Raw genomic sequence first — 26,445 nt, forward strand, 5'->3', positions numbered from 1 at the left:
AGCTGTTTGTTAATTTTTAGTTTTGGCCCAAATGCAGCAAAAAGCGTTTTCATTGCTGATTTTATTTGGGAGTTTGTTGAATCATCTTCACTTTCTGATTCTGATTCTTTTGAGAAGTTTGAATCTTCTTTTTCATTTTCGTTGTTTGATAACGTTTTTCACGCCAGAAATTTTGAATTGAGCATTTTGATTGGCTCTGCTTCGCTCACCCTGGAGGCCTGTTGAAACCAAGATGGCTGCCATTCAAAATTTCGCGCGGGATCACCGTTTTTCTTCTTCGTAATGACTTTCTCTGCAGTCATATCACTCACTATTTTTGGGTCTTTAGACTTTTCATTAGTGATGTTTTTCTCTCTCGCTGCTCCGCTGTTCTTCAGCATATCTTGGAGTTTCGCGATGAGGCTTTCATCATTCTTCTGGCTCTTTAATAGTTTTAATATCTCTGACCTGAGTTCGTTATTCTCTATTTCGATTTCCTCCTGGTCATCATTTTCATCTATTATTTCTTCGTCTTCAGTGGTGTATTCTTCGGATTCTCTCGAAATTGCGTTTGTGGATTCGTTGATTATTTCTTGTTCTGTTTCCATTTCTTTGCTGTAGGCCCTGGTGTTGGGCCTATCTTTCTTAGACATTTTTAAGTTTTTATTGAGTCAATTAACCATCCTCTGCTACCAGCTTGTTGCAATATTTTCAGGATCAGACTCAATAATATTAGTAAGAGTTAAAGGTTTAAATATATTTCCTTTTATTTACAATAGGCATTCTATATTCACTGAATATTCACAGATAGAAGCAAGGAAAAGGGTGTAGGTTGCTCCTTATATATACAATGGGTGGAGCTATAAGTGGGAGTGGTGAATTATGAATACATTAAGAAGTGAAGAATAAGTTAACCCCTGATACCCCGTTCATATATTATTTACACATTAGAGAATAAGGCATTTACATCTGACACAGTCAATGAGGAAGCCGGATTCGCTTAACGACCATGTGATTTGCTTAACAACTATGACAAAAAAGGCCATAAAAATGGAGCAAAACTCACTTAACTGCTTTGGGTTCAATTACTTCCACAGGATGCATGTGCCATGATCTCACAATACAAAGTCTGTGACCGGCATCATTAAGCCAACATCAGAGTGAATGGATAATAGTGTAGAAGATGACGAATCAAAACATCCCTATGTCCATATTATCCTTTTTCATCTTTGCAGTTAAACTTTGCAGTTATCCTTTTTCATCTTTGCAGCCTTCGAATCTCAAAAGTTGCCAGATTCTGAGATATTGCCTATAGTCTTTTGAGCGTCAAACTTAATTGAGCCTTATTACAGTTGTAAGTTGTGCAGGTCATGAAGCAGATCATCATGGTCGTTAAGCAAAGATGCAGTCACTGAGTGAACGCCACAGTTGTTAACCAAAACCATTGTCTGCAATAGGCGGTGTTGGAAGAAATATCCTTCTGGGTTCAGCTCCAAGTGGGGAAAAAGACACTGGAAACATGGAGACTGTTTGGAAAGATGGTTTAATGGTGGACAGGATCACATGGTTCGAGTTCCTGAACAGAAAAGGGGCGAGATGCAGCGAGTCCCCGGGTTTTATACCCTCTCTGGCTTTGAACTTCCTGGGGCCACGAAAGAGTTTCCTGATCAGACTCCCAGGGGGGTGGGGGCTTAGCTAGCTTTGCTGGCTGATGTAATCTTCCCAGGTGCCATGTGGTGAGTTTCTGTTGCTAGATGGGTCCTATTGTGTTGCAGATGATGGCCCATTGACAAAGACTGAGTTTCTGCCTCTAGCTCATTGACAAAGGGTGGGGGCAGGAAGATGGGAGCTACTTCGTCTTTAAAACATGCTTCTCCATTTCTCATCCAGGGAAACATAATATTCTGCCTTTTTAATATTTCCTAAAATATTTCATTCTTCTAGGAAAGGGGTGGGTGCTAACTTCCTACAGTGGGATTGGCCAAAAACCAAGTAAATGCTGATTTCCCAAAAAAAAGTATAAATTGTGTTATGTAACAGTGGGGTACTACAAACAACTATAAATGTGAGCCAGTTGCCGAGCACCCAAAATACGATCATGTGAGGGCCTGACCCTCAGAACGTCAAATCTGGGTCCTAAGTACTTTTTGACGGTCTGTCATAACTTCCAATGGTTGCTAAACGGTTGTAAGTCAAGGACTGTCTATAGTTCACCTATCTAAGGCCTCTCCAGGGCTTCCGGATGAATTCTTTCAATGCCTTTCCTAGATATCCTTTGTTTATAAAAGCATTTCAGCCAAAGCATATTCATCTCCCTTTTTCCATCAGTTTCACCCATTGTTCCTCAATCTGGATGCTCTTCGGATAGAAGGATTTCCATTTCCAAAATACCTAGCAGTCACTGGTTTAGAAAATTCTGAAAGTTAAAAACCCACAGTTCTGTTGGAAGAAATGTCCATCTGGGTTCAGTTCCAAGTGGGGAGAAAGACACTGGAAACATGGAAACATCAGACACTGGTGGCTGATTGGAAGATGGTTTTTAATAGTGGACAGGACCACGTGGTTTGAGGTCCTGGGCAAAAAGCACATGGTTGAGAGAGAGAGAAAGAGATTTAAACTCTCCGTTATGCTTTGAATTTGAGCTTGTATTCTGATTGGTTGTCAGACTCCCATGGGGCCATGCAGAGGTAATTCTGTAGGTTGTGTCTTGAGTCCCAAGCTTGGTTGAGCCTTGCTGGGTGATGATGTAATGAAGGGGTTTTGGGCAATTCCTATTATGGCTCTGCTTGAAGGAGGTAGATCTTTGTTATGTAGAATAGAGTGGCCCATGCCTTAATGGCCCATTGACAAAGGTGTGGGGGGGGGGCTGAGCTTCTGCCTCCCTTTTAGGGAAAATATTCTGCTCTTTTAATATTTCCTAAAATATCTTATTTTCCTAGGAGAGGGGTGGGTGGTAACCTCCTACAGTTCTATAGGGGAACAACTGTGAGAAAAGTACCTTCTTGACAATCCTACACTCATGCTACTTTTCCCCCTAGCACAAACTTTCTAAAATCCTTTGTGTCCCTCCAGATCCAAGATCTTTGTCTTCACTGATGCGGGAGCAAAAGATGAGCATCTGAAGGGAGAAGTGGAAATTCTGATTGATTCTACTAAATCTATAGTGAATCCTATCCTCACAGGCTATTGTGCCAGCAGGAAACGCAGAAGTAAGTCAATCTCCATAAAGAAAATATTCTGATGTTCTCTCAGGCAGAAAGAATAGAAAATTACCTGGTATTAAGTCTTGTAAATAATCCCATAAATGTTACAAGCCCGCATCCTTTTTTTTTTTAAACCAGCTTCCTCAGTGAAAAGTACCATATTTTTCGGAGTATAAGACGCACCTTAGTTTTTGGGGAGGAAAATAAGAAAAAAGCTGATTGGCAGGTGGATCGGCCTCCCGGAATTCCCCCAATCAGCTGTCCTCACAGGTGAATTTTAGCAAGAGGTTCCTTGGTTGTGAGCTCTGCGCCTTGCTTTTTTTTTGCTTTTTTTTCTGCCTCTGAAACTTCTGAAACTCTGTTTCAGAAAAAACTTTTTTTCCTGCCTCTGAAAGCCTCCAAAACAGCTTTAGAAAAAAAGCCACTGAAGCTCTGTTTGGGGGCTTCTTTTCTGAAGCTTCGTTTCTGATGCTTTTTTCAGCCTCTGAAACCTCGGTTTGAGAAGCTGGGCAGGGCTACATTCGGAGTATAAGACGCACCCAGATTTTCACCCTCTTTTGGGGGGGCGGGCGGGAAAGGTGCGTCTTATACTCCAAAAAATACAGTATGTTAGATAGGCAAAGAGGAGGAGGAGGAGGGGAAGGAAGGAAGGAAGGAAGGGAGGGAGGGAGGGAGGGAGGGAGGGAGGAAAGAAGGAAGGAAGGAAGGAAGGAAGGAAGGAAGGAAGGAAGGAAGGAAGGAAGGAAGGAAGGAAGGAAGGGTCAAGGAGGAAAAAGAGAGGAAGGAAGGAAGGAAGGAAGGAAGGAAGGAAGGAAGGAAGGAAGGAAGGAAGGAAGGAAGGAAGGAGGAGAGGTAATATTTTTCTAAACACATAAGCTGTTTGAGGAGGAAAAACACTGCAGGAACAATTTCCCTTCCTGTGCCATTCAAATATGGCCAAGTAGACCAACAGAGAAGAAACAAAACGATCCCATCACCTACACCAGCAGACAATGTGTTCCATTCAAGGGCTGCTCTGACATAAGGGCAACAGGGCTGCGGTCTGGGGCAGCAGAGCCCAAGAGGCAGGGCAAGAGGTTGCCAAGAGGGAAAGGAAGAGTTGTGTCTATCACAAGGCCTGCTCTTAAACTCTTGCCATCTCACCTCCTGGCCTTGGAAGAGATGCGTTAGCATCACTTCTTGTGTACCAGCCCAATCAGCTTCTGCCTGTGAAATCTGTCAAGGAGGCTCATCTTGATTTTTTGCTTCGGGCAAGAAGGATATCTTGAGCCGGCCCTGTTAGTGTCTAGTTTCTATTTGCTTCAGAGATGTCTTAAAAGCACAGCTTATATGAAGCCCTGTCCGTGTTTCCCTCCGAGCGGTTGCATCGTCTGAGGGAATCACATGGCAGAGCTTTCGACATTCTTGAAATAACAGACAAAGGAACGGAGTTTCTGCACTGTCTCAACTTGAAAATCAGGCACGGCAGCCAAGTTTTCTGGGCTTGATTTAAACATGACACCGAGCTGGCTTATGTTGCTGATCAGTTTCCAAGCAGGCAGGCAGTTTTGGATTTACTTTTGGATTTAACTGAAAGCAAATGTAGCCGCTGGATCGTATAACACTCTTGCGGGGATGATGATGAAATCTCCAGCAGTTTGCGGCTAAGGGAAACAGCTTCTGAAGAAGGGGGTGCAGGGGGTGTGAGAGCGATTGTTTTGGGGGCCAGTGGCATTCCAACATCATGGATCAGATGCCAGCTTTAAAAAGTTGTTTTCTCTGCCTCCAGGAGAGCCAAAAAAAACAAACAAACAAAAGGTTTCTTAAAAAGGAGCCTGCTTTTCATCCACGGGTTAGTAAATATTTACAGTAAAAAGGTTGAGAAGCTTTTGCTAAAAAATAAAATAAATATATAAATATATAAAAGCCCCTTAAGCCAAAACCCCTCAAAAAGCACCCACAATATTGATTGCTTCCTAGTATGATTTGATTGCTTATGTGTACCCTATGACTATCATTGTTTGTACCTTATGATTCTTGACGAATGTATCTTTTCTTTTTATGTACACTGAGAGCATATGTACCAAAGACAAATTCTGTCTGTCTGTCTGCCTGCCTGCCTGCCTGCCTGCCTGCCTGCCTACCTACCTACCTACCTACCTACCTACCTACCTACCTACCTATCTATCTATCTATCTATCTATCTATCTATCTATCCAATTGTACTTCTGAGGCTACTTTCAAAGGGAATTTCTGTAATTTAATAAAAAAGTAGGATGAGGGGTGACATGATAGCAATCTTCCAGTATTTGAGGGGTTGCCACAAAGAAGAGGGAGTCAATTTATCTCCTGTGGGAAGAAAAATCCAATCCAATTCCAAGCCAGGAGAAATGCGCTGGAAATAAAAAGTAGGCTAACTGCAAGGAAAGAAGGTTTATTCGAGTTCCAGAAACTTCACTGACAGCTGCAAATGTTTCTGGGGTGGCTGACAAAATGGCTGAGTGAGTGGATGGATCTTTATAGGGTTCTGGGGGTTTCTGTTTGAGATGCTCCAGGGGGTTGTACAATGTAATGAGCCTGGTGTCTTTTGCTATTCTAATCATGGTGGGTTAATCCTATTATGTCCTAAAGGCCCAGTCCTGTCCTTAGAACCTGGGTGGGGGGGTGTAAATTCTTAATCCCATCAGCTGTAGCTGAAGGCATTTTGTTTATGAATAGATTGACCCAATCTTTCTTAAGGAGGTACAAAATATCCATCTCTAGAGACTTGAGGCTTCTGCTTGAGGCTATTAAGAAAGACTGAGGCTGCTTTCTGCCTTTGTTAAGATTTTTCTCAATTTCTCCTTTGGGGAAATATAATATTCTGCCTCTTTTTAATATTAAGAATAAAGAATATTTTAATCGGGGGGGGCTTCCTACACTCCAAAGCACCGAAGGCAGAACAGGAAGTAATGGATGGAAACTAATCAAGGAGAGATGCAGCCTAGGCCAGTGGTGGGTTGCTCCCAGTTCGCACCGGTTCGCAAGAATTGGTAGTAAAAATTTGTAGTAGTTTGGAGAACTGGTAATAACATTGGCGGGTCACGCCCCCGAACTGGTCCCCGGCCCGGTTGCTGCTCGCTTACCCCGCCCACCTCATCAGAGGCTTTTTTTTTTTACTTTTAAAAGCATTTTTTCTACAACCTCTTCGGTCAAAAAAAATTCTTCCGGCGGTGATGTCATCGTGGAGTGGGTGAGGAAGTGGAGACTTACTTACCTGACAGGGGAGATACTTTGATTACGAAAAAATGCTTTTAAAAGTAAAAAAAAAAAAAAGCCTCTGATGATCGTGCGGCTCAGCTCGAATCGTCAGAGGCTTTTAAAAGCATTTTTCAGCTGAAGAGGTTGTAGGAAAAAAAATGCCTTTAAAAGCCTCTGACGATCCCAGCTGATCGTCAGAGGCTTCTAAAAGCATTTTTTCCTACAACCTCTTAAGGTTGTAGAAAAAATGCTTTTAAAAGTAAAAATAAAAAAAGTTGGCCACGCCCACCCAGTCACATTACCCCCATCACCAAGCCACGCCCACAAAATAAGCCACACCCACAGAACCGGTAGTAAAAAAAATTAGAACCCACCCCTAGCCTAGACCTATAGAGAAATTTCCTGACAGTTAGAACAATTAATCAGTGGAACGGCTTTAAAACCGGAGATTTTCAATAAGAGATTGGACAACCATTTGTCTCCTGCTTGCGGAGGGGGTTGGACTAGAAGACCTCTGAGGTGCCTTCTAACTCTTGTCATTCTATTAATTCTCCTCCACAGGTGCTCCTGAGGTTAGGCCTAAAACATTTGCGAACAGCTATGAAGAACTGGCAGTTTATTCTGGCGGATTCTATGTGCTCACTACAAAACATCAGCTTTCACAGGTCCTGGGCATAATGGAGAAGTCCTTGAATGCTGCTCCTGTTAAATTGATTGATGGCCAAATGTATACTTCACAATTCTCCATCCCTGTAGATGAAACGCTCAAAGAATTGACCATCTCTGTCAAAGCATCAACTTCCTTCAGCATGACTGTGTTCCAACCTTCAGGTAAGGGGCAGTGTCACACGCGGCATTTCCTCAGGAGCTACCGATAGCATCTTCTAGAGCAGCGGTTACCAACTGGTGGTCCGTGGACCACTGGTGGTCCACAAGAAAATTTTGGTGGTCCACAGGAAAATCATTTGCATTTTTTTATATTGCACTAAATCAGGGGTCCTCAAACTATGGCCCCTGGACTGGATACATGCAATGAATGCTTGTGTTACTGCAGAAAGTCTCCCCCTTCAGGGATTTTTTGTGCGGGTTGGAGGGGGGCAGAAATTCTAACTTGGGGTCTGCTTCAGCCTCCTGATGCAGGGCTTTGGGCGAAGGCTGGAGGGAAGGGAAGCACCGTTGGTGGCGAAGAGCCGGAGGGCCTTGTTCCAGGCCTGGAACCGGTTGACCATCTTAGCCCGCTGAGCCTCCAGGCGCCAGTACCTGGCCTTGCACTCCTGCAGATCTTCCCTCTGCTTGGAAAGCCTATGCTCCTAGTCCTGGGTGCTTCTGCTGAGCCTCCTTCTCGGCCAGATCCCATTTGAACTCAGCCAGCTGTTTTGCCAACTCTTTCTCGTGGTGGCCGCTTAGCTCCAACAACTGCTTCCTGTTGGGGCCCTAAGGAGCCCGGGTGGGGAGGCGAGGAGGGGGCTGGCAGGGGAGGGGCGAGTAGAGGTAAGGTTCCCCTCAACGTGAGTGACATCAAGTTGGTGACGCCCACTCAGTCACATGACCACCTAGCCACACCCACCCAGCCGGTCATTAGGCAGATCATATTAGTGATCCGTGGGATTTAAAATTATGAATTTAGTGGTCCCTGAGGTCTGAAAGGTTGGGGACCCCTGTTCTAGAGCACTGTTTCTCAATGGTGGCGATGTGAACGGGTTTGGACTTAACCCCTAGAAACCTCCAGCCAGCATGAGTTGAAGGCCACACATCTTCAAGTTGCTACGGTTGAGAAATATTCTTCTAGACAGAAAACGGTGGCTCACATGGTTGGAACGCTGGGTTGGAAGCAGTGGTGAAATGCACTTACCTTTGCTACCGGTTCAGAAATGTGAGCGTACACACCTCTTCTGCACATGCGCAGAGGGTCAAAAACGGCCCTACCGGTTTGTGTGAGCCGGATAGATCTGGCCGGATTTCACCGCTGGTTGGAAGTTAGCAAGCTTGTGTTCGAGACCTGAGTGCTGCTGTGTGTTGGGGTGAGCTCCCGTCACTCGCTCCAGCTCTTTGCGGGAACATGAAAGGAGCCTCTATGGCCATTCCCCAAGCAACAAGGATGGCACCGGCTGATCAAACAAAACGAAATGAAATTCAATGTAGAGAAAAAGTAAAGTCTTATACTTAGGCCAGAAAAACCAAAAATACACATATAGATTGAGGGAAACCAGGCCTAATAGCAGTAACTACAAGAGAGATCTTGGAGTCTTACTGAACAACCAATTAAATATGAGCCAGCAGTGTGTGGCGGCAGCCAAAAAAGCCAATGCAATCATAAATTACATTAATAGAGGGATTCAATCAAGATCACATGAGGTACTAATACCACTCTATAAACCCTTAGAAAGAATACATCTAAAGTACTGCATCCAGTTTTGGTGACCACGATATTAAAAAGATGTTGAGACTCTAGAAAGAGTACAGAGAAGAGCAACCAGGATGATTAGGGGACTGGAGGCTAAAACATATGAAGAACCAGTGCAAGAACTGGGCACGGCTAGTCTAGTGAAGAGAAGGACCAGGGGTATTCTAATATTTGAGGGGCTGTCACAGAGAAGAGGAGGTTCAACCTATTTTCCAAAGCGCCTGAAGGCCAGACAAGGAATAATGGATGGAAATAATCAAGGAGAGATTCAAGTTCAACTAGAAATAAGGAGAAATTTTCTGACAGTGAGAACAATCAATCAATGGAACAGTTACCTTCATAAGTAGAGAGACTGAAGAGACTGAACAGCCATCTGTTAAAAATGGTATAGTATAAGTATAATTTTATTTCTATACCGCCCTTCTCCCGAAGGACTCAGGGCGGTGTACAGCCTGTTTAAAAACACAAGACAGACATCAATTAAAAATTTAAAATTATTAAATAAATTCGGCTCAATTTAAAACCCCAGAAATTTAAAATACCCCAATTTAAAATTATTATGTTGATAGCCCGGCCTGGCGGAACAACAGGGTCTTCAGTGCACAGCGAAATACCCGGAGGTCGGAGATCTTACGTATTTCCGGGGGCAGTTCATTCCACAGGGCTGGGGCTCCCATAGAGAAGGCCCTCCCCCTGGGTGTCGCCAGCCGACATAACTTGGCCGATGGCACCCTGAGGAGACCCTCTCTGTGGGAGCGTATAGGGTCTCCTGCTTGAGCCAGAGGTTGGACTAGATGACCTACAAGGTCCCTTCCAACTCTGTTACTCTATTCTATTCTATTCTACTCTACTCTACTCTACTCTACTCTACCCTACCCTACCCTACCCTACCCTACCCTACCCTGCCCTACTCTACTCTACTCTACTCCTTTCAACCCAGAAGTGCCTTGAACAGTGCCTCCAACACGAACAGGACAAAACTCTTCTAGAGGCATCCAATCATCAGGAAATGAGGACAGACTTTGTATCACTTCACTGAAAGCTGGATAATGCTTTGAAAACCTTATAAATCTGCTGCCCCCAACTATTCCAGCTTTGCGGGCTGGTGGGAAGCAGGGAGAGGAGATGGTTCTCCTGCATGAGTGGCGGGAGCACACGCTTGTGCAAATGAGCCTTCAGACGTGTGAATTCGCCGGCTGCTTATTCAAGTGGAGCTGCACACACGCACTCGCCCAGCATTTCCACACCCCGGTTCTGAATTGGGCCGTGGAACAGGGGTTGGGGACCCCTGTTATAAATCACTAGCAATTAGAATTAGGCATTCAGGACAGAATAACGGGATTGGCTGCAGACGGTTAATGGGAGGGGGGAACTTTCTTCAAATTCTCACTTTGTTTACATCTGCTCTTGGGTCTGTTTATGTGTCACCTCATGGCAGGTTCTCAGTTGGGATCCCTGAGCATGTTGATCAACACAGAGAAGCAGAAGGTCGTGAAGATATCGCCTATCCCCGAGCCAGGATCCTGGACCGTGAATTTGGCTCCCATAAACTCTTATATGATACTGGTTGAAGGCAAAAGTTTGCTTGACTTTCATTACCAGATTCTGCAGAAGGAGGATGACTATGTGCTTCCGGTCCAAGGACGACCAGTGCAAGGTACCTTTTCGCTTGTAAAAATACAGGGAGTCCTCGACTTACAACGGTTCGCTTAGTGACCATTCAAAGTTACAACGGCACTGAAAAAAGTGACTTATGACCCTTTTTCACTCTTACGACCACTGCAGCATCTCCATGGCCACATGACCGAAATTCAGATGATTGGCAACTGACTCGTATTTATGACGATCCCAGTGTCCCGGGGTCATGTGATCCCCTTTTGCGACTTTCTAACAAGCAAAGTCTCAACGGGGACGCCAGATTCACTTAACAACCGTGTTATTACCTTAACAACTGCAGTGATTTACTTAACAGCTGTGGGAAGAAAAGTGGTAAAATGGGGCAAAACTCACTTAACAAATGTCTCCCTTAACAACATAAATTTTGGGCTCAGTTGTGGTCGTAAATCGAGGATTAACTACATAAATGAGAAGGAAATTAAAGGGCCTTAGTAGATTTGGAGATGTATGGCAGGGAGGGAGGGAGGGAGGAAGGGAGGGAGGGAGGGAGGAAGAAGGGAAGGAAGGAAGGGGCAAAAAGGAAAAGGAAGGAAGAAAGGAAGGGGCAAAGAGGAGGAGGAGGAAGGAAGGAGGGAGGGAAGGGGCAAAGAGGAGGAGAGGAGGTGGAGGAGAAGGAAGGAAGGAAGGAAGGGGCAAAGAGGAAAAGGAAGGAAGGAAGGAAGGGGCAAAGAGGAGGATGAGGAGGAAGGAAGGAGGGAGGGAGGGAAGGGGCAAAGAGAAGGAGGAGAGGAGGTGGAGGAGAAGGAAGGAAGGAAGGAAGGAAGGAAGGAAGGAAGGAAGGAAGGAAGGAAGGAAGGAAGGAAGGAAGGAAGGAAGTTGTATTGTATCTTGACTCTTCTGCATCTCCTTCAGGGTTGAACTACACAGTCTCCATGAAGATGATGGGAGATGCTGCCGGCATGCAAATCCAGCGCCTGGTGCCTCTTTCTGAAGACGGAACCCCTCTAGAATCTATACCTTTGAACCAGTCCTTTGATGCTTTAGGCAACCCCTTTGCATTTGGACCTGTTTCCTTGCATGGCCCAGTACGTATCCTTTCCTACCAATTACCTGGTAAAACGCAACTCCTTTTTTACTTAGTCCCAAGTCAGCTAGTGACCCTCTTCCCCCCACACCCCCAAATATTTTTATTTTTTAATTATATAAAATACAAAGAAGAGAAGGAAAAAAAATAGGAAATTAGGGGAAGGAAAGGCAGCAGGGAAAAGGGGATGCAAGATACAAGAGGAAAGAGAAAAAAGAAGGAAAAGGAGGCATTAACTTCCAGCTCTTCTTTTGCACAGTACACGATAAACACACTCCAACCTCAACTTTTTGCTTTTACACATTAATATATAAGCTAGTGACCATCTTGATTGAGTAGGGACTTGAAGCTGAGGATGCCCAACTCCAGTCCAACAATTTAGCCACTGCCTTTGACTATCCTTCTCTGTGGGGGCACCTACCCTATGGAACCAGCTGCCCCCTGAGATAAGGAGAATCCAAGACCTTGGTGCCTTCCGCCGTGCCTTCCGCCGTGCCCTTAAAACTTTCTTTTTTCATCAAGCCGGGCTGGCTTAACATATTTTTAAATTTTTAATTTTTAATTGGTTTGTCATTTTAAACTGGGGCCAAATTAATATATATTCTTTTAATTGTTTTTAATGTTTGTATTGTATGTTTTTATCTACCTGAGTCCCTTGGGAGAAGGTGCGGTATATAAATTCGAAATAAAATAAAATAAAAAATAAATCCCTTGGCTACTATTCAAAAATGATGGGAGAGATGCACCTTAACATACCCAAAGGGTGATCAGTAGTCAGTTAGAAATCCTCCATTTTAGAAACACCAAAAGCCGAGTCTGTTCTGAAACACCAAAAGCCGGGTCTGTTTAGAAAGCCAGGTCTGTTCTGTTTGTTTCGCAGAAGCAAGAAACAGATTCCTTGCAAAGACAAAAAACCCTCTTTAATTACACATTGGGAATTAACTGCAAACCTCAGTTCTGGCAAGGCAGTCTTTGTCCCATGAAACACACAAGGAGCAAACTTTCTAGAAATGCGAACGGTTCTCTGCGACAACCAAACCACTCCCCTTTCCTCCTATTTATTCGCCAGCCAGGGAGGGGCCAGTCAGCGTCCCAGGGGTGAAATGCTCCTGGTTCAGACCGGTTCGGATGAACCGGTAGCGATGGCGGCCGGTGGTTCGGAGAACCAGTAGCGATGGCGGTGCGAGGCTCCGCCCACCCGCCCGGTCGTCGTTACTTCCTGGTTTTAACCAGAAAGTAACCTGTGTTTTACCCTCTGTGCATGTGCAGAAGGGTTTGCACATGTGCGGAGGGTCCAAGCGCGTGCACTTCCAAACTGATTGGGAAGGTAAGTAGATTTCACCCCTGCAGTATCCACATTTGTTTGCTTCCCAAGACAGCTCATTGTCCTCTGTTGTTCACCTATCCTATCTGCTCTGCGCATACGTGCATCTGGAACAGGCCCCAGCTGTTCCTCTTCCTCACTCACCTCTGACTCCAAAGGCAGCTGCCTCTCTAGCTGGGAAATGCCAGAACGGCCCTGCCTCTATCTCTGTGTCCGATGCTGAGCATCCATCAGAGCCTTCCCCAGGCTCCAGAACTGGCCCAAGTTCCTCCCCAATCTCCTCATCGTCCGAGTCTGCCGCCAGCTCTGCTGGCAGCTGGCAGGCCACAACAGGATGCTCCATACTGAACTTTCACAGAACTCAACGCTCATGGCATGTCATAGTGAGGCAAAAAAGTAAGATGGGGGGGGTGTCACCATTAAAGCCACACCCCTCCATTTAAATGCCTCACATGTTAAAAAAAAAAAGGTCACAGCAATAGCACTTCAACTTATATACCGCTTCACGGTGCTTCGTAGGCCTCTCTAACCGGTTTACAGAGTCAGCCTATTGCCCCCAACAATCTGGATCCTCATTTTACCAACCTCGGAAGGATGGAAGGCAGAGTCAAACTTGAGCCAGTCAGTATCGAACTGATGGCAGTCGGCAGAATTAGTCTGCAGTGCTGCATTATTTCTAACCACTGCGCCACCAATGCTTTGATCATGTGGTTATGGCTACCAGTTCGACTTTTTTCACACACTCCCTTCCTCACAGACCCTCCACCCGCAGCCAATAAATTGGGATCGATGAGGTGAGTTTAAACCTGAAAGCAGGTGTCTTACTACAGATCTACTGAATTTTTGAGAGGAGGTTCCAATTGTTTGCAAGTCAGGTAGTTTTTGACTTATGACCACAATGGAGCCCAAAATTTCCATCGTTAAATGAAACATTTGTTAAGCGAGTTTTGCCCCATTTTGCGACCTTTCTTGCCACGGTTGTTAAGTGAATCTGGCTTCCCCTTTGACTTTGCTTGTCAAAAGGCCGCAAAAGGGGATCGCATGAACTTGAGACACATAACGGTCATAAGTATGAATCAGTTGCCATGCAATTGAATTTTGATCATGTGATCATCATGGGGATGTTACAAAAGTTGTAACTGTGAAAAATGTTGCTTTTTTTCAGTGCCATTGTAACTTTGAATGGTGACTACATGAACTGTGGTAAATCAAAGATTACCTGTAATATGTCTCAATTAATTCATCAATAGGCACAGGAACAATGTGGAAGATTTTTTAATAGTAATTTCTCCATTTTTTCCTTCCAGAGAACCTTACTGAAAGTGGAGGGCCTTTCTCCAGGCAATTTTCCTTTCGTAAGAATCAGCGGGGATTCCCTCACCACCGAATTCGTGCAGATTCTGCCTCTGCCTGAGCAGAACAGTAAGTTCCTAGCAGGATGGAATATATCAGCAATAACACCAGATTAGCAGTTTTGCTTTTGGTTCAGTTTCTAGCATTTTTTTTTTCTTTATTTAGTCCAGGTCTTGTCAAAAAGAAAAAGGAAAAAAAAAGTTTACTTATGAATTTTCACGTGTATTTCCTCTCAACGCATGCATTTTCAATGCTTTTCCAGAATGGATGAATAGGTGGCTACGTTAACCCACATTCCCCAAACACACCCAGTCCCCAGTGGTGAAATCTGAAACCAGTTTGCTACCGGTTTGCTGGCCGCGCATGTGCTCAACTTGCCAAATGCATGCTGCAAGCGCATGTGCAGTGCACACCAAACGCACACTGCGCGTTTAAAAAGCTACTGGTTCGACCAGTAGTTAAAAAAAGCTACAATCCGACGATCAGCTTTGCCGCGGGGTTTAGTTTTGCTAGAAAGCAGGATTTCCTTTGCTTTCTAGCAAAGCTAAACCGTGCGGCACAGCTGATCCCCACCAGCTGTTCTACTTACCTTCCCAAGCCTCCTTTTGGTGTGTGCTGCACGCACGCATGCACAGTACACACCACAAGAAGGCTTAGGAAGGTAAGTAGGAAAGCTGGGAGGGATCAGCTGTGCCGCACGGTTTAGCTTCGCTAGAAAGCAGGATTTCCTGCTTTCTAGCAAAACTAAACCACGCGGCACAGCTGATCGTCGGATCATATCGACTGAACTGGTAGCTAACTACCAGTTCGACTGAACCGTTTTTTGTTTTTTGTTTTTACTACCGGTTCACTCAAACCAGTAGTTTTTATCACTACCGATTTGCCTAAACCAGAGCGAACCGTTAGCATTTCACCCCTCACAGTCCCCTACAAAGTTTCTTTAACTAATTTTGCATCCTGTTCTCTTTCTGTTTCCTAAAATGTCGCCAAAATTGTTGCTTGCTTCTTCAAGCTTATTCCTACCTCCACATTTATCATCAGAACAGCTTCTGCTTTCTAGATTTAAATCAAGAATTCCACGAAAACGTGCTAGCTGGCTGTTTGGTGGCATGCAGATTACCTGCATCTCAAAATATCTGTATCTCAAGCATCCCTCATCCAGGATTTCTTGCTACCTGTATTTGGCTGGCTTTTGACTGGGCTATCAAACATTTTAATGCCCTATTATGTCTTGGTCCAATAATAGAAAGGGAAGACAGATAGTCCCTCTCTGTACTCATGAGAGATGTTGCAGAATATCCAAGGTAGTTCCACTGAGTACTACCATGATATAATATGATATATTATTTATATTGTATTGTATATGATAGATGAGATGAGATGATATATGAGATGTGATATGATATATATATTGTTCTGTCCCCGTCTCACACACGCACACAAACAGACAGCCGGGGATTAAATAAACTGGCAGACAACCAATTCTTCCGATAAGAAGCTTGGCAGCAACCCAGTAGCTGCTTGCCAAGAACTTTACTCACAAACAAAATACACACAGTTAAGAATTTTCCAGTTCGTAAAATAAATCCAAGGCCGATAATGTGGTTTCCAAAGATGCAATGTGACTTGATAGTAGTTAGTTTTGTCCGTCACAGAGTCTGAATGGCCACCTCACCCCCTTTTATACCCTGTGGAGTGTGGTCCAGTGACTCAGCCTAATCTCTGACACGCCTTTTCTTCTGTTGCGCGCGCTTATCTCTGCGACGCTGCCGAGGATCCAGCCAAGACTCATTTCTCTCATCACTGTCCACCTGTGGCTGCGTGGACATGCTTGGCCCCGGCCCTATCTCTTGCCCTTCAGCGGACACTGAAGGCATTGCCAGAGAGGAGGGTCCTGGAGAGGGAGGCCTTGCCAACTCCTCTCCTTCACTCTGGGAGGCCTCTCCTGCCGATGACACAGGCTCAGATAACGGAGCCACAACATATATATTGTATTGTATATGATATATATGATATGATATGATTTGATATGATATATTATATTGCATTGTATATAATAGATGAGATGAGATGAAATGAAATGAGATATGAGATATGATATGATATATTTATATTGTATTGTATATGAGATATGAGATATGAGATATGAGATATGATATGATATATTTATATTGTATTGTATATGAAATAGATATGAGATATGATATGATATATGATATGATGATATATGATATGATATGATATGATATATGATAATATAATATAATATAATATAATATAATATAATATAATATAATATTATATTATATTATATTATATTATATTATATTATATTATATTATATTATATTATATTATATTATATTATATTATATTATATTATATTATATTATATTATATTATATTATATTATATTATATTATATTATATTATATTATATTATATGAGTATCTGGTTTCCGCCATTGACTTTACTTGTTAGAAGTTGGCTTGGAAGGTCACAAATGGTGATCATGTGACCTCAAGATGCTGTAACCATTATTATTATGGTTTGTTGCACAGTCAGCCAAATGTTCGGGCTGGATTATTTGTATTTATTAAATTTATATGCCCCTCATCTTGCTGTCAAGAGCGACTCATAAACAACTGTCCTATGTACAGGTAATCCTTGATTTACAGCAGTTTTGAAATATGTGAAATTAAAGGAAGATTTATGTGGGACAGTTTTTTCCTATGGTATCTCACAGATAATTGGTATTTCAGGTACAGGTAGCCCCCGACTTACAACAGTTCATTTAGTGACTGTTCAAAGTTACAACGGCACTCTAAAAAGTGACATGACCATTTTTCACTCTTACAACGGTTGCTGCATCCTCATGGTCACAGATCAAAATTCAGACATTTGGCAACTGACTCACCTTTATGACATTTGCAGTGTCCTGGGGTCATGTGATTTTCCTTTGTGACTTTCTGACAAGCAAAGTCAATGGGGAAGGCGGATTCGCTTAACCACCGTATTACTAATTTAACAACTGTGGCGATTCACTTAACAACAGGGAGCAAGGAAGGTCGTAAAACGGGGCAAAACTCCAAACGTAAGAACTATCTTGCTTAGCCACTTGCAATCGTAAGTCGAGGACTGTACTATGCTTGTACTATGACAATATTTTACCTATATTGTGAGCATATTGCCATTTCTCCCCCACCCCCACCCCCAGGCACCATGGCACCTGGTGGGACCTTGAAAGTCTCTGTGCTGGTAGTCAACCATGGAGCAGCCAGAACATTTGCTTTTAAAGTTTGGGATGATCGGAGTTTCATGAGCAGCTATGAACCAAAAGGAAGTTTCCTGAACACAGGAGAAAATATTACCCTGACGGCAACCTTTATTGCACCCGTTGCCAATGAGAGCTTTGCCTCCAGGTAGGTTAACACAGCCGTGGTAGATATCCAGAATCCTCAAAGATGGAGATTCCAGAGAATATCCAGAATCCTGGAGATTTGTGTTCCCTTTGATGAATGAAAAATGCCTAGCAGGAATGTTTTCTGGATAAAGAGGGAATGTAGATATGCCTTATCTAGCTAAATAACAGTGTCGTGCTTAAAGGCATTTGGACGAGGGCAGTGGTGAAATCTAAAATTTGTTACTACCGGTTCTGTGGGCGTGGCTTGGTTGGGGGGGGTAATGTGACTGGGTGGGCATGGCCAATTTTTTTTTTTTTTTACCTTTAAAACCATTTTTTCTACAACCTCTTTGGCGAGGTTGTTTTTTTTTTAAAAGCCTCTGTCAATCAGGCAACTCAGCTGGGATCGTCAGAGCTTGAATTGTCAGAGGCATTTAAAAGAAAAAAAGTTTTTAAATGGTTCTGACGATCCCAGCTGAGTTGCCTGATTGCCGATCAGGCAACTCAGCTGGGATCGTCAGAGCTTGGATCGTCAGAGCCATTTAAAAGAAAAAAATGCCTCTGATGATTGTGCGGCTCAGCTGGGCATGGGGGGGCAGGGATTTTTGCTACCGGTTCTCCGAACCACCCGCCTCCATCGCTACCGGATCGGGCGATCCGTTCCGAACCGGGAGCATTTCACCCCTGGACTAGGGGAAACCTGAATTATAGTTTTGCCCTAGGCACAGAACTAACTGGGGGACTTTGAGCCCATCCCTCTCTCTCAACCCCAGGAAGAAGAAGGCAAAGTAAATCATTTCTGAAAAATATCGCCAAGAAAACTCCAAGGACCTGTTCAGGTAGTCACCAGGAATAACAGAATAACAGAGTTGGAAGGGACCTTGGAGGTCTTGTAGTCCAACCCCCTGCTCAGGCAGGAAACCCTGGCCTATACCATTTCAGACAAATGATTGTCCAATCTCTTCTTAAAAACGTCCAGTGTTGGAGCATTCACAACTTCTGGAGGCAAGTTGTTCCACTGGTTAATTGTTTGAACTGTCAGGAAATTTCTCCTTATTTCTGGGTTGCTTCTCCCCTTGATTAGTTTCCATCCATTGCTTTTTGTCCTGCCTTCAGGTGCTTTGGAGAACAGGTTGACTCCCTCTTCTTTGTGTAATAATGCAGCAGAGTGGAGCAGGATTACAGAAGGGAGAAAACATACGGTTTGTTGTTAATGAATTCACAAATGTTTTTTTCAGCGTTGTGACATTCACTGCAAGCAGCGGTTCTGCCCAGAACTACCTGAAACTTCCCATCAGTGTCATTCCTGAAACAGCTTTGGTAAGCCTGAAATTAATCCTCTGGGAACACTTCTGTTCTTCATCCCCATTCTTACGTGATCAAAAATGTGCTACTTGGCAACTGATTCATATTTATGACAGTTGCAGTGTCCTGGAGTCATGTCATCCCCTTTTGCGACCTTCTGACGAGCAAAGTCAATGGGGAAACCAAATTCATTTAACAATTGTGTTACTAACTAAACAACTGCAGTGATTCGCTTAACAAAGAGCCTTGGTAGTACAGTGGTCTAAGGCACCCTGTTATTAAGCTGGTTATTAAGACCAGCTGCCTGCAATTACTGCAGGTTCGAATCCCGCCAAGGCTCAAGGTTGACTCAGCCTTCCATCCTTTCTAAGGTAGGTAAATTGAGGACCCAGTTGTGGGGGCAATAAGCTGACTTTGTATAAATATACAAAAGGATGAAGGCTATTGCTTAGCGCATTGTAAGCTGCCCTGAGTCTCCAGAGAAGGGCGGCATATAAATCAAATTAAAAAAAAAAAAAAATGTAGCAAGGAAAGTCGTAAAATGGGGCAAAGCTCACTTAACAAACGTTTCACTTAGCAGCAGACATTTTGGGCTCAATTGTGGTCGTAAGTCGAGGACTTCCTATATTACTAAGGACTCACAAACTGATTTCTGCAGCCTAGGATAAACAAATATTGTTTCTTCTGCTAGGTTTAATGCTTGCATTTAGCAGCATTGGAGAGTAGCAGAAACTATCCCACCATGGAGACTTCCCCGTACTTTATACAGTATTTATATTTTAATATAAAATATAATACTTTATATTTTATGTTATTCATTATACAAAAACAGCCAGCGGTTGTCATTTTCCCACCAAAATGGCATAAATTCAAAGCATTTTATATAGAAAAGAGGCACGAGAGCTTCCTTTTTTCAAACAAGTCCAGAGAGATAAAAGTCAAATTGAGAATGATCTAAGGAGAATCTATATCTAATCCAGGGATCCAGGTAACACAACTGCATTGTGATGACCCAGGGCGTGGCACAAAGGTAACACAGCCAGAGAACCGGTATGAATCCCTTTATTGGTGAAAAGTTCTCCCACAAACACTGTAAAACAGAATGACTGCACTCAATCACTCCAGCAGGGCAAGATAATGAGTCCCAGACGGGAAGAATAATTCCAGCAAGACAAGATAGGCACACAGTAGCACGGCAGTAATTCAAACAGTCAGGAGAAGATGCCAGGAATGCAGGCCACAACTCTCAACACCAGATTAATTCAGCGTTTGTTCCTGACAAACATCCCTCCCAACTGCCTCTCCTTTAAACTCCATCCCCAGGTGTGCCTTGTGAAGGGAATCGGAGCCCTTTCCTTCCTCGTAAACCACACAATCCACATTGCTCTCTTCTGCATTCTTCCCTGCGCACCTTAGGATGAGGAGGGGGTAGACCTTGGTCTTCATCTGAATTCCCTCTCCCTTATTCTACCTCTCCCCTGCTCTATCCAGCCTGAGTTTGCCCTTCCCCAGTTTCCTCCACAGCCAACGGAGCAACTCTCTGCTCTCTGTCAGCTGTTCATCTTCCATCTCAGGGTCAGACTCTGACAGGGGCATGACATGCGTATAGAGAGAGTCACAGGAATGGGAATGAAACATTAGTTGCCACAAACAGCCAATCATAAAAGCCTCTCTTTTATACAGCTAGTCCTTCACTTACAACCACAATTGAGCCCAAAATTTCTGTTGCTAAGCGAGACAGTTATTAAGTGAGTTTTGCCCTGTTTAATAACCTTGCTACAGTTCTTTTTTTTTTTTAATTTGATTTATATGCCACCCTTCTCCGGAGACTCAGGGTGGCTTACAATGTGCTAAGCAATAGCCTTCATCCTTTTTGTATATTTATACAAAGTCAGCTTATTGCCCCCACAACTGGGTCCTCAATTTACCTACCTTAGAAAGAATGGAAGGCTGAGTTAACCTTGAGCCTGGCGAGATTCGAACCTGCAGTAATTGCAGGCAGCTGTTCTTAATAACAGGGTGCTTTAGACCACTGTACTACCAAGGCTCCTTAAGTGAATCACTGCAGTTGATTTGGTTGTTAAGTGAATCTGGCTTCCCCATTGATGGTCAGAAGGTCAGAAGAGGTGATCATATAACCCCGGGACACTGCAACTATCATAAATACATGCCAGTTGGCAAACATCCAAATTTTTGCTCATGTGACCATGAGGATGCTGCCATGGTCGTAAGTGTGAAAAACGGTTGTATGTCATTTTTCAGCACCATTATAACTTCGAACAGTCACTAAAGGAATGGTTGTAAATTAAGGACTACCTATATGTATATCTTTCACAGGGGAGAGTCAAAAAGCAAGTGTTCCATCTACACGTATACATCAGGGTGCAAATGTAGAAGGAGGTATCCTAATGTTAGTCATTTCTCCATTGCTAGTTATAGTATCTCCAGTGTTTCTCAACCTTGGCACTTTGAAGACTTGTGGACTTCAACTCCCAGAATTCTCCAGCCAGCCATGTTGGTTGGGGTACTCTGAGAATTGAAGTTCATACATCTTCAAGTTGCCATGGTTGAGAAACACGGCTTTAGAGCATCACCCAGCCAGCTGTTATTACTGTTTTATTTATTTATATTTCACTTCTAAACCGCCCATCTACCTCAAAGAGGGCTGTTCCTTTGGTATCATGGTTAGATGATTCTAAATAACAAATTGTTATGAGGAAATGAGAATCATGTAGGAAGAGTGATAGGCCAAGACCAAACTTAGTTTAAATCATTTAACTCTGCATTTTATGTCTGCACTCACCATTGTCAGGGTTCCAAGTAACACCCCCAATGAAAGAAGACTCTGAGGCTTGAAGTTCCTCAAAGTTCCATTTTATTAAAGATGTCATATTGGCACATCTAGGAAAACCCAAATCTGAAAGCTTCCAGGTTTTCCCCACCCAACAGAAAATCGAAGACCCTGCCCAGCATCCACAAGTCCATCACATGGCCCAATCAAAACACCGTCCCAACTGGAGGGTCCTCCCAATTCCAACCCTCCAGGTGCAGGGCAAGATGTCCTTGACTCTCTGAGAAAAGAATGTTATTATGACTATATATCACCCATTCTCCATACAATCCCCCCTCCCAGTTTCCCACAGTAGCAAACATGGCAGGCCTGAAGGGAAAAATGCAAAAGATGGCTTCCAGGCCTGACAACCATCCCTTCTGGCTAGCAGGATGTAAGATACTGAAAACTCAGTGCCATTCCAACCAATCCAGTTTCCAGGATTCTCAGGAAGTTGGCTGAGAATTCTGGGAATTGCAGTCCTAGTATAGGAGAAGGAATGGCAGAACCTGGGGGTGGAGTAAAATGAAGGATCAGCCTAGAATCCCTACATAGCCACAAGCGGACTAAATCCAATTCCCCACTGAATTCAGTTGACTCTTATTTAACTCCAACCAAGTGAACCATTAGTTGAGAAGTTTCCTGTGTATTTAGGCATTTTAGCAATAAATCAGTTTAATTAAGAGCCTTGGTAGTACAGGGGTTTAAGGCACCCTGTTATTAAGCTTATTAAGACCAGCTGCCTGCAATTACTGCAGGGTTCGAATCTCGCCAAGGCTCAAGGTTGACTCAGCCTTCCATCCTTTCTAAGGTAGGTGAAATGAGGACCCAGTTTGTGGGGGCAATAAGCTGACTTTGTATAAAATATACAAAAGGATGAAGGCTATTGCTGAGCACATTGTAAGCCGCCCTGAGTCTTCGGAGAAGGGCGGCATATAAATCAAATTAAAAAAAAAAAATTAGACCTTCACTGGGGACCTGATCTTTCACACATGACAGCTATGTATCTATATTGGCTGCTATATTGGGAAAAGGGTGATCTATGTGTCCTAACAGGGACGCGGTGGCTCAGTGGCTAAAATAAGCTGAGCTTGTCGATCGAAAGGTCGGCAGTTCAGCTGTTCGAATCCCTAGTGCCGCGTAATGGGGTGAGCTCCCATTACTTGTCCCAGCTTCTGCCAACCTAGCAGTTCGAAAGCATGTAAAAAATGCAAGTAGAAAAATAGGGACCACCTTTGGTGGGAAGGTAACAGCGTTCCGTGCGCCTTTGCCCTTTAGTCATGCCGGCCACATGACCATGAAGACGTCTTCAGACAGTGCTGGCTCTTCGACTTTGAAACGGAGATAAGCACCACCCCCTAGAGTCGGGAACGACTAGCACATATGTGCGAGAGGAACCTTTACCTTTATGTGTACTTGCATTTGCATTTTAAATTCATGTACTCATGTATTATGGCTCATTAGCTTTATTACTAACCGACACATTTGCTCTTCAACAGGAGACCGATGAGATCCCACCTGTGTACAAACTCAGAGAATTTTACATGCCTTGTAGAGGCAACTTCCAGAGTGAACCAGTCTGTCGTGGTCATACTTGGCAAATGTCATTCACAGCCGTGGATGACCAAAGTGCCGTCACCGTCACAATCAATACAAATCCTTCTGGTCTCACTTGCACTCCAAAAGGAGGTGATGTGAAGAATGTAATATGTGAATATAGGTAGGTATACATCCATTGTTCTGAAAAAAAAAATCAATCATAAAACCTTTTTCCCATTTGCATTGACAATTGCCCAGTCTTGTCCAACTTTTACATGCAAGAGCCCTAAACTGAGTTATGCCAGTGCAAATTGCTGAACCTCCAGAAATATAAAGTCTTCACCTCTAGGACATCACACCACTCCCGTTAGTTTTTAGCAGTGACTAATTTAAAGGACCTAAAGCCCCTGGGAATGGACATTAACAACTGGGAAACCTTGACCTCCAATCGTTCAGCTTGGAGGCTAAAGACGCAGCATGGCCTTCTCCAATTCGAAGAGACACTCGTTCAGCAGGCTGAGGCAAAGAGGCAGTCCCGGAACCAGCGAAATCTGGGGGCTGGGCAGGGGACAGAATGTATCTGCCCTCAGTGTGGAAGGGATTGCCACTCTCAAATTGGCCTTTTTAGTCACACTAGATGCTGTTCCAGAACACGGTACCATAGTCTTTTGAGACTGAAGGATGCCAATGAATTAAAATAATGCAGAGAAAATTAAAATGATGGCATCCCACCCTGAAAACAAAAACCAAGTTTCCTGCAGTTTTAAACCTATGCTTGTCTACGTAACAGAAACTTAAATATTTCCAATTCAATTTTACTTGACCTTCCTTTTGTTTTCTGTGAAAGTTCCTTTAATCTGGAGCTGAAGGAGAACAACTGAGAGCCAAGTTGGTTTAGAACCGTGATGGCGAACTATGGCATGCCACAAGTGGCACACGGAGCCATATCTGTGGGCACGCAAGCGTTGCCCTAGCTCAGCTCCAACGCGCATGCGTGCACCAGCCAGCTGATTTTTGGGCCTTCCAGGCCCACCAGAAGTTGGGAAACAGGCTGTTTCCAGCCTCCGGAGGGCCTCCAGGGGTGGGGAAGGCCATTTTCACCCTCCCCAGGCTCCTAGAAATCCTCTGGAGCCTGGGGAGGGTGAGAAACGGGCCTACCGGGCTCATCGTGCCATAGCGTGCCAAAAGCGGGGGGAGCAGGGGATTTGCACGCATGCACGGGGGTGGGGCGCATTGAATTATGGATGCGGGTACGTGCACGCGTGACATACACCCCACACCCCACCCCACCCCCGCTTTTGGCATGCGACAGCAAAAAGGTTAGCCATCAGTAGCTAAGTGTTGGAATTCATTTTTGGAATGTATTTCTATGCAACAACTACAATAGTATTCAGCCAGTAGATGGCACTGTTTACAAGTTTGGATCTATGGTATATACTCTATGCTCTTCTGTTTTAATTAGAGCTTCCTGTTTCCAGTTACAGTTAAACAATTGAGCAGTAAAGCACATGGTGACTGTACTCTTTGTTTGCTCTGTGGTGCTATATATAAACAGAATTTCTAACATTAAGGCACCAAGTTAGAGACAAGGAGACTGTGAGTTCTAGCTCCACCTTAGGCATGAAAGCCAGCTGAATGACTTTGAGCTAGTCCTTCCCTCTCAGTCCAACCCAGCTCATACGGTTGTTGTTATGGGGAAAAGGGGAGGAGAAAGGAGTATTAGGTATCTTTGCCTTGAGTTATTTATAAAAGTAATATTAATAAAGGTAAGATATAAATACAGCTAATCCTCGATTTATAGCCAATCATTTAGTGACTATTCAAAGTTGCAACAGCACTGAAAAATGTAACTTCCTCACACTTCAAACCGATGAAGCAACCCCATGATCACGTGATCAGAAATTGATTGCTTGGTACCCAGCATATCTTTACAATGGTTGTAAGGTCCTGGGGTGATGTGATAACCATTTACAACCTTCCCAGCAGGCATCCGACAAACAAAATCAATAGGAAATTCAGATTCACTTAATCTGAATTCACTTAAGCAAATTCACTGAAATGATTCGCTTAAAAGCCATGGTGGGAAAAGATTGTAAAATTGGGCATGACTCATTTAACAATCACTTCGCTTAACAACTGAAATTTTGGTCTCAGTTGTGGACGTAGGTCGAGGACTACCTGTAAATGTAAGTGCAAATAAATCTCAGCTTTCTCCTTCTCTGCCCTGGACTTTTACAACGTGACCCCCCACAAAGCTCGTTTCGTCCCTTGCCTGCCTTACGAATGTGCAAGATCCACTTTTGAGCACACAATAGCTCTCAACACTACCAAGAGTCTTTATTATTGGCTGAGCTTCTTATTATACGTAAAGAACTAGCCAAATAATTAATCGTTTATAACAGTTAGCACGCTGGTTGTGTGCTTCTTCCTGGGTATTTGTGAAAATCAGCAGGCTTCTAATTATTCTGAGATAGGCTAAGAGTGCCCTCTGGAGTTCACAAAATTTCCGGCAAAAATAGAAAACAAAGATGCAAAAAGATGGTTGTTTTTATTCATTTAATCCCCAGCTATGAAATATCTTTTCCCCAGGGGAAAATAATTCAAAATTAGAGTGATGCTTTTATTAGTTTGAAACCCCAAAATTACAAAACACACAGATTTTTAGCCAGATCTTTATTAGGTAAGAAGTAGCAAAAAAAATTGGTGCTAAAGCAGACAGAATGTGCAGTTATTAATATTAGCTCATTTCAGGTTTAAAATTAGGTAGTATTTAGGACAGAGCATATATTAAGTATGTTTTAATTTTATTTTTTCTTGTTTTAAAACTCCAGGTTTTTAAATTTATGACAAATTTATTTTAATTTTCTGTGCAACGCAAAAAAAAAAAAATCAAAGCATGCAATTACTTAATTTTTTTATTAATAACAAAAATATCAGTGGTTATATAATAGAAATCCTACATGCATTACAAGGATTAAAGCAAACTGAACATAATGGGAGAAAAAATAAGAAAAATGAAAAAATGACAATATATGAAATTAATTTGGCCCTTAAACCTATTAAATCTACACTATTTAGAAAAAAATGCTCCATCTTCTCATTTTTAGAATGTATCTATAATTCCAAATAATAATATCCAATTCCATTTTTGAGAAAAATGGACGTTCTAAATTCCCAATTACCAAA

General features: G+C 43.3%; 1 protein-coding gene across 2 annotated transcripts in view; it reads left to right on the plus strand.

The window, feature by feature from the left end:
• The window catches only part of LOC117667866 (von Willebrand factor A domain-containing protein 7-like), a 64,508-nt gene that overhangs the window by 33,735 nt on the left and 4,328 nt on the right, over nucleotides 1–26,445 (plus strand). For both annotated transcript variants that reach the window (XM_087883888.1, XM_087883889.1), the window contains exons 9-16: nucleotides 3,052–3,188; nucleotides 6,963–7,232; nucleotides 10,244–10,462; nucleotides 11,335–11,507; nucleotides 14,138–14,252; nucleotides 17,400–17,604; nucleotides 18,824–18,905; nucleotides 23,220–23,440. In XM_087883888.1, coding sequence (XP_087740014.1) covers nucleotides 3,052–3,188; nucleotides 6,963–7,232; nucleotides 10,244–10,462; nucleotides 11,335–11,507; nucleotides 14,138–14,252; nucleotides 17,400–17,604; nucleotides 18,824–18,905; nucleotides 23,220–23,440 — 1,422 coding nt within the window. The remainder of the gene's footprint in view (nucleotides 1–3,051; nucleotides 3,189–6,962; nucleotides 7,233–10,243; nucleotides 10,463–11,334; nucleotides 11,508–14,137; nucleotides 14,253–17,399; nucleotides 17,605–18,823; nucleotides 18,906–23,219; nucleotides 23,441–26,445) is intronic.

The sequence above is a fragment of the Pantherophis guttatus genome, chromosome 2, assembly GCF_059756535.1.
Source record: "Pantherophis guttatus breed Tessera chromosome 2, ASM5975653v1, whole genome shotgun sequence".
Taxonomy (NCBI): domain Eukaryota; kingdom Metazoa; phylum Chordata; class Lepidosauria; order Squamata; family Colubridae; genus Pantherophis; species Pantherophis guttatus.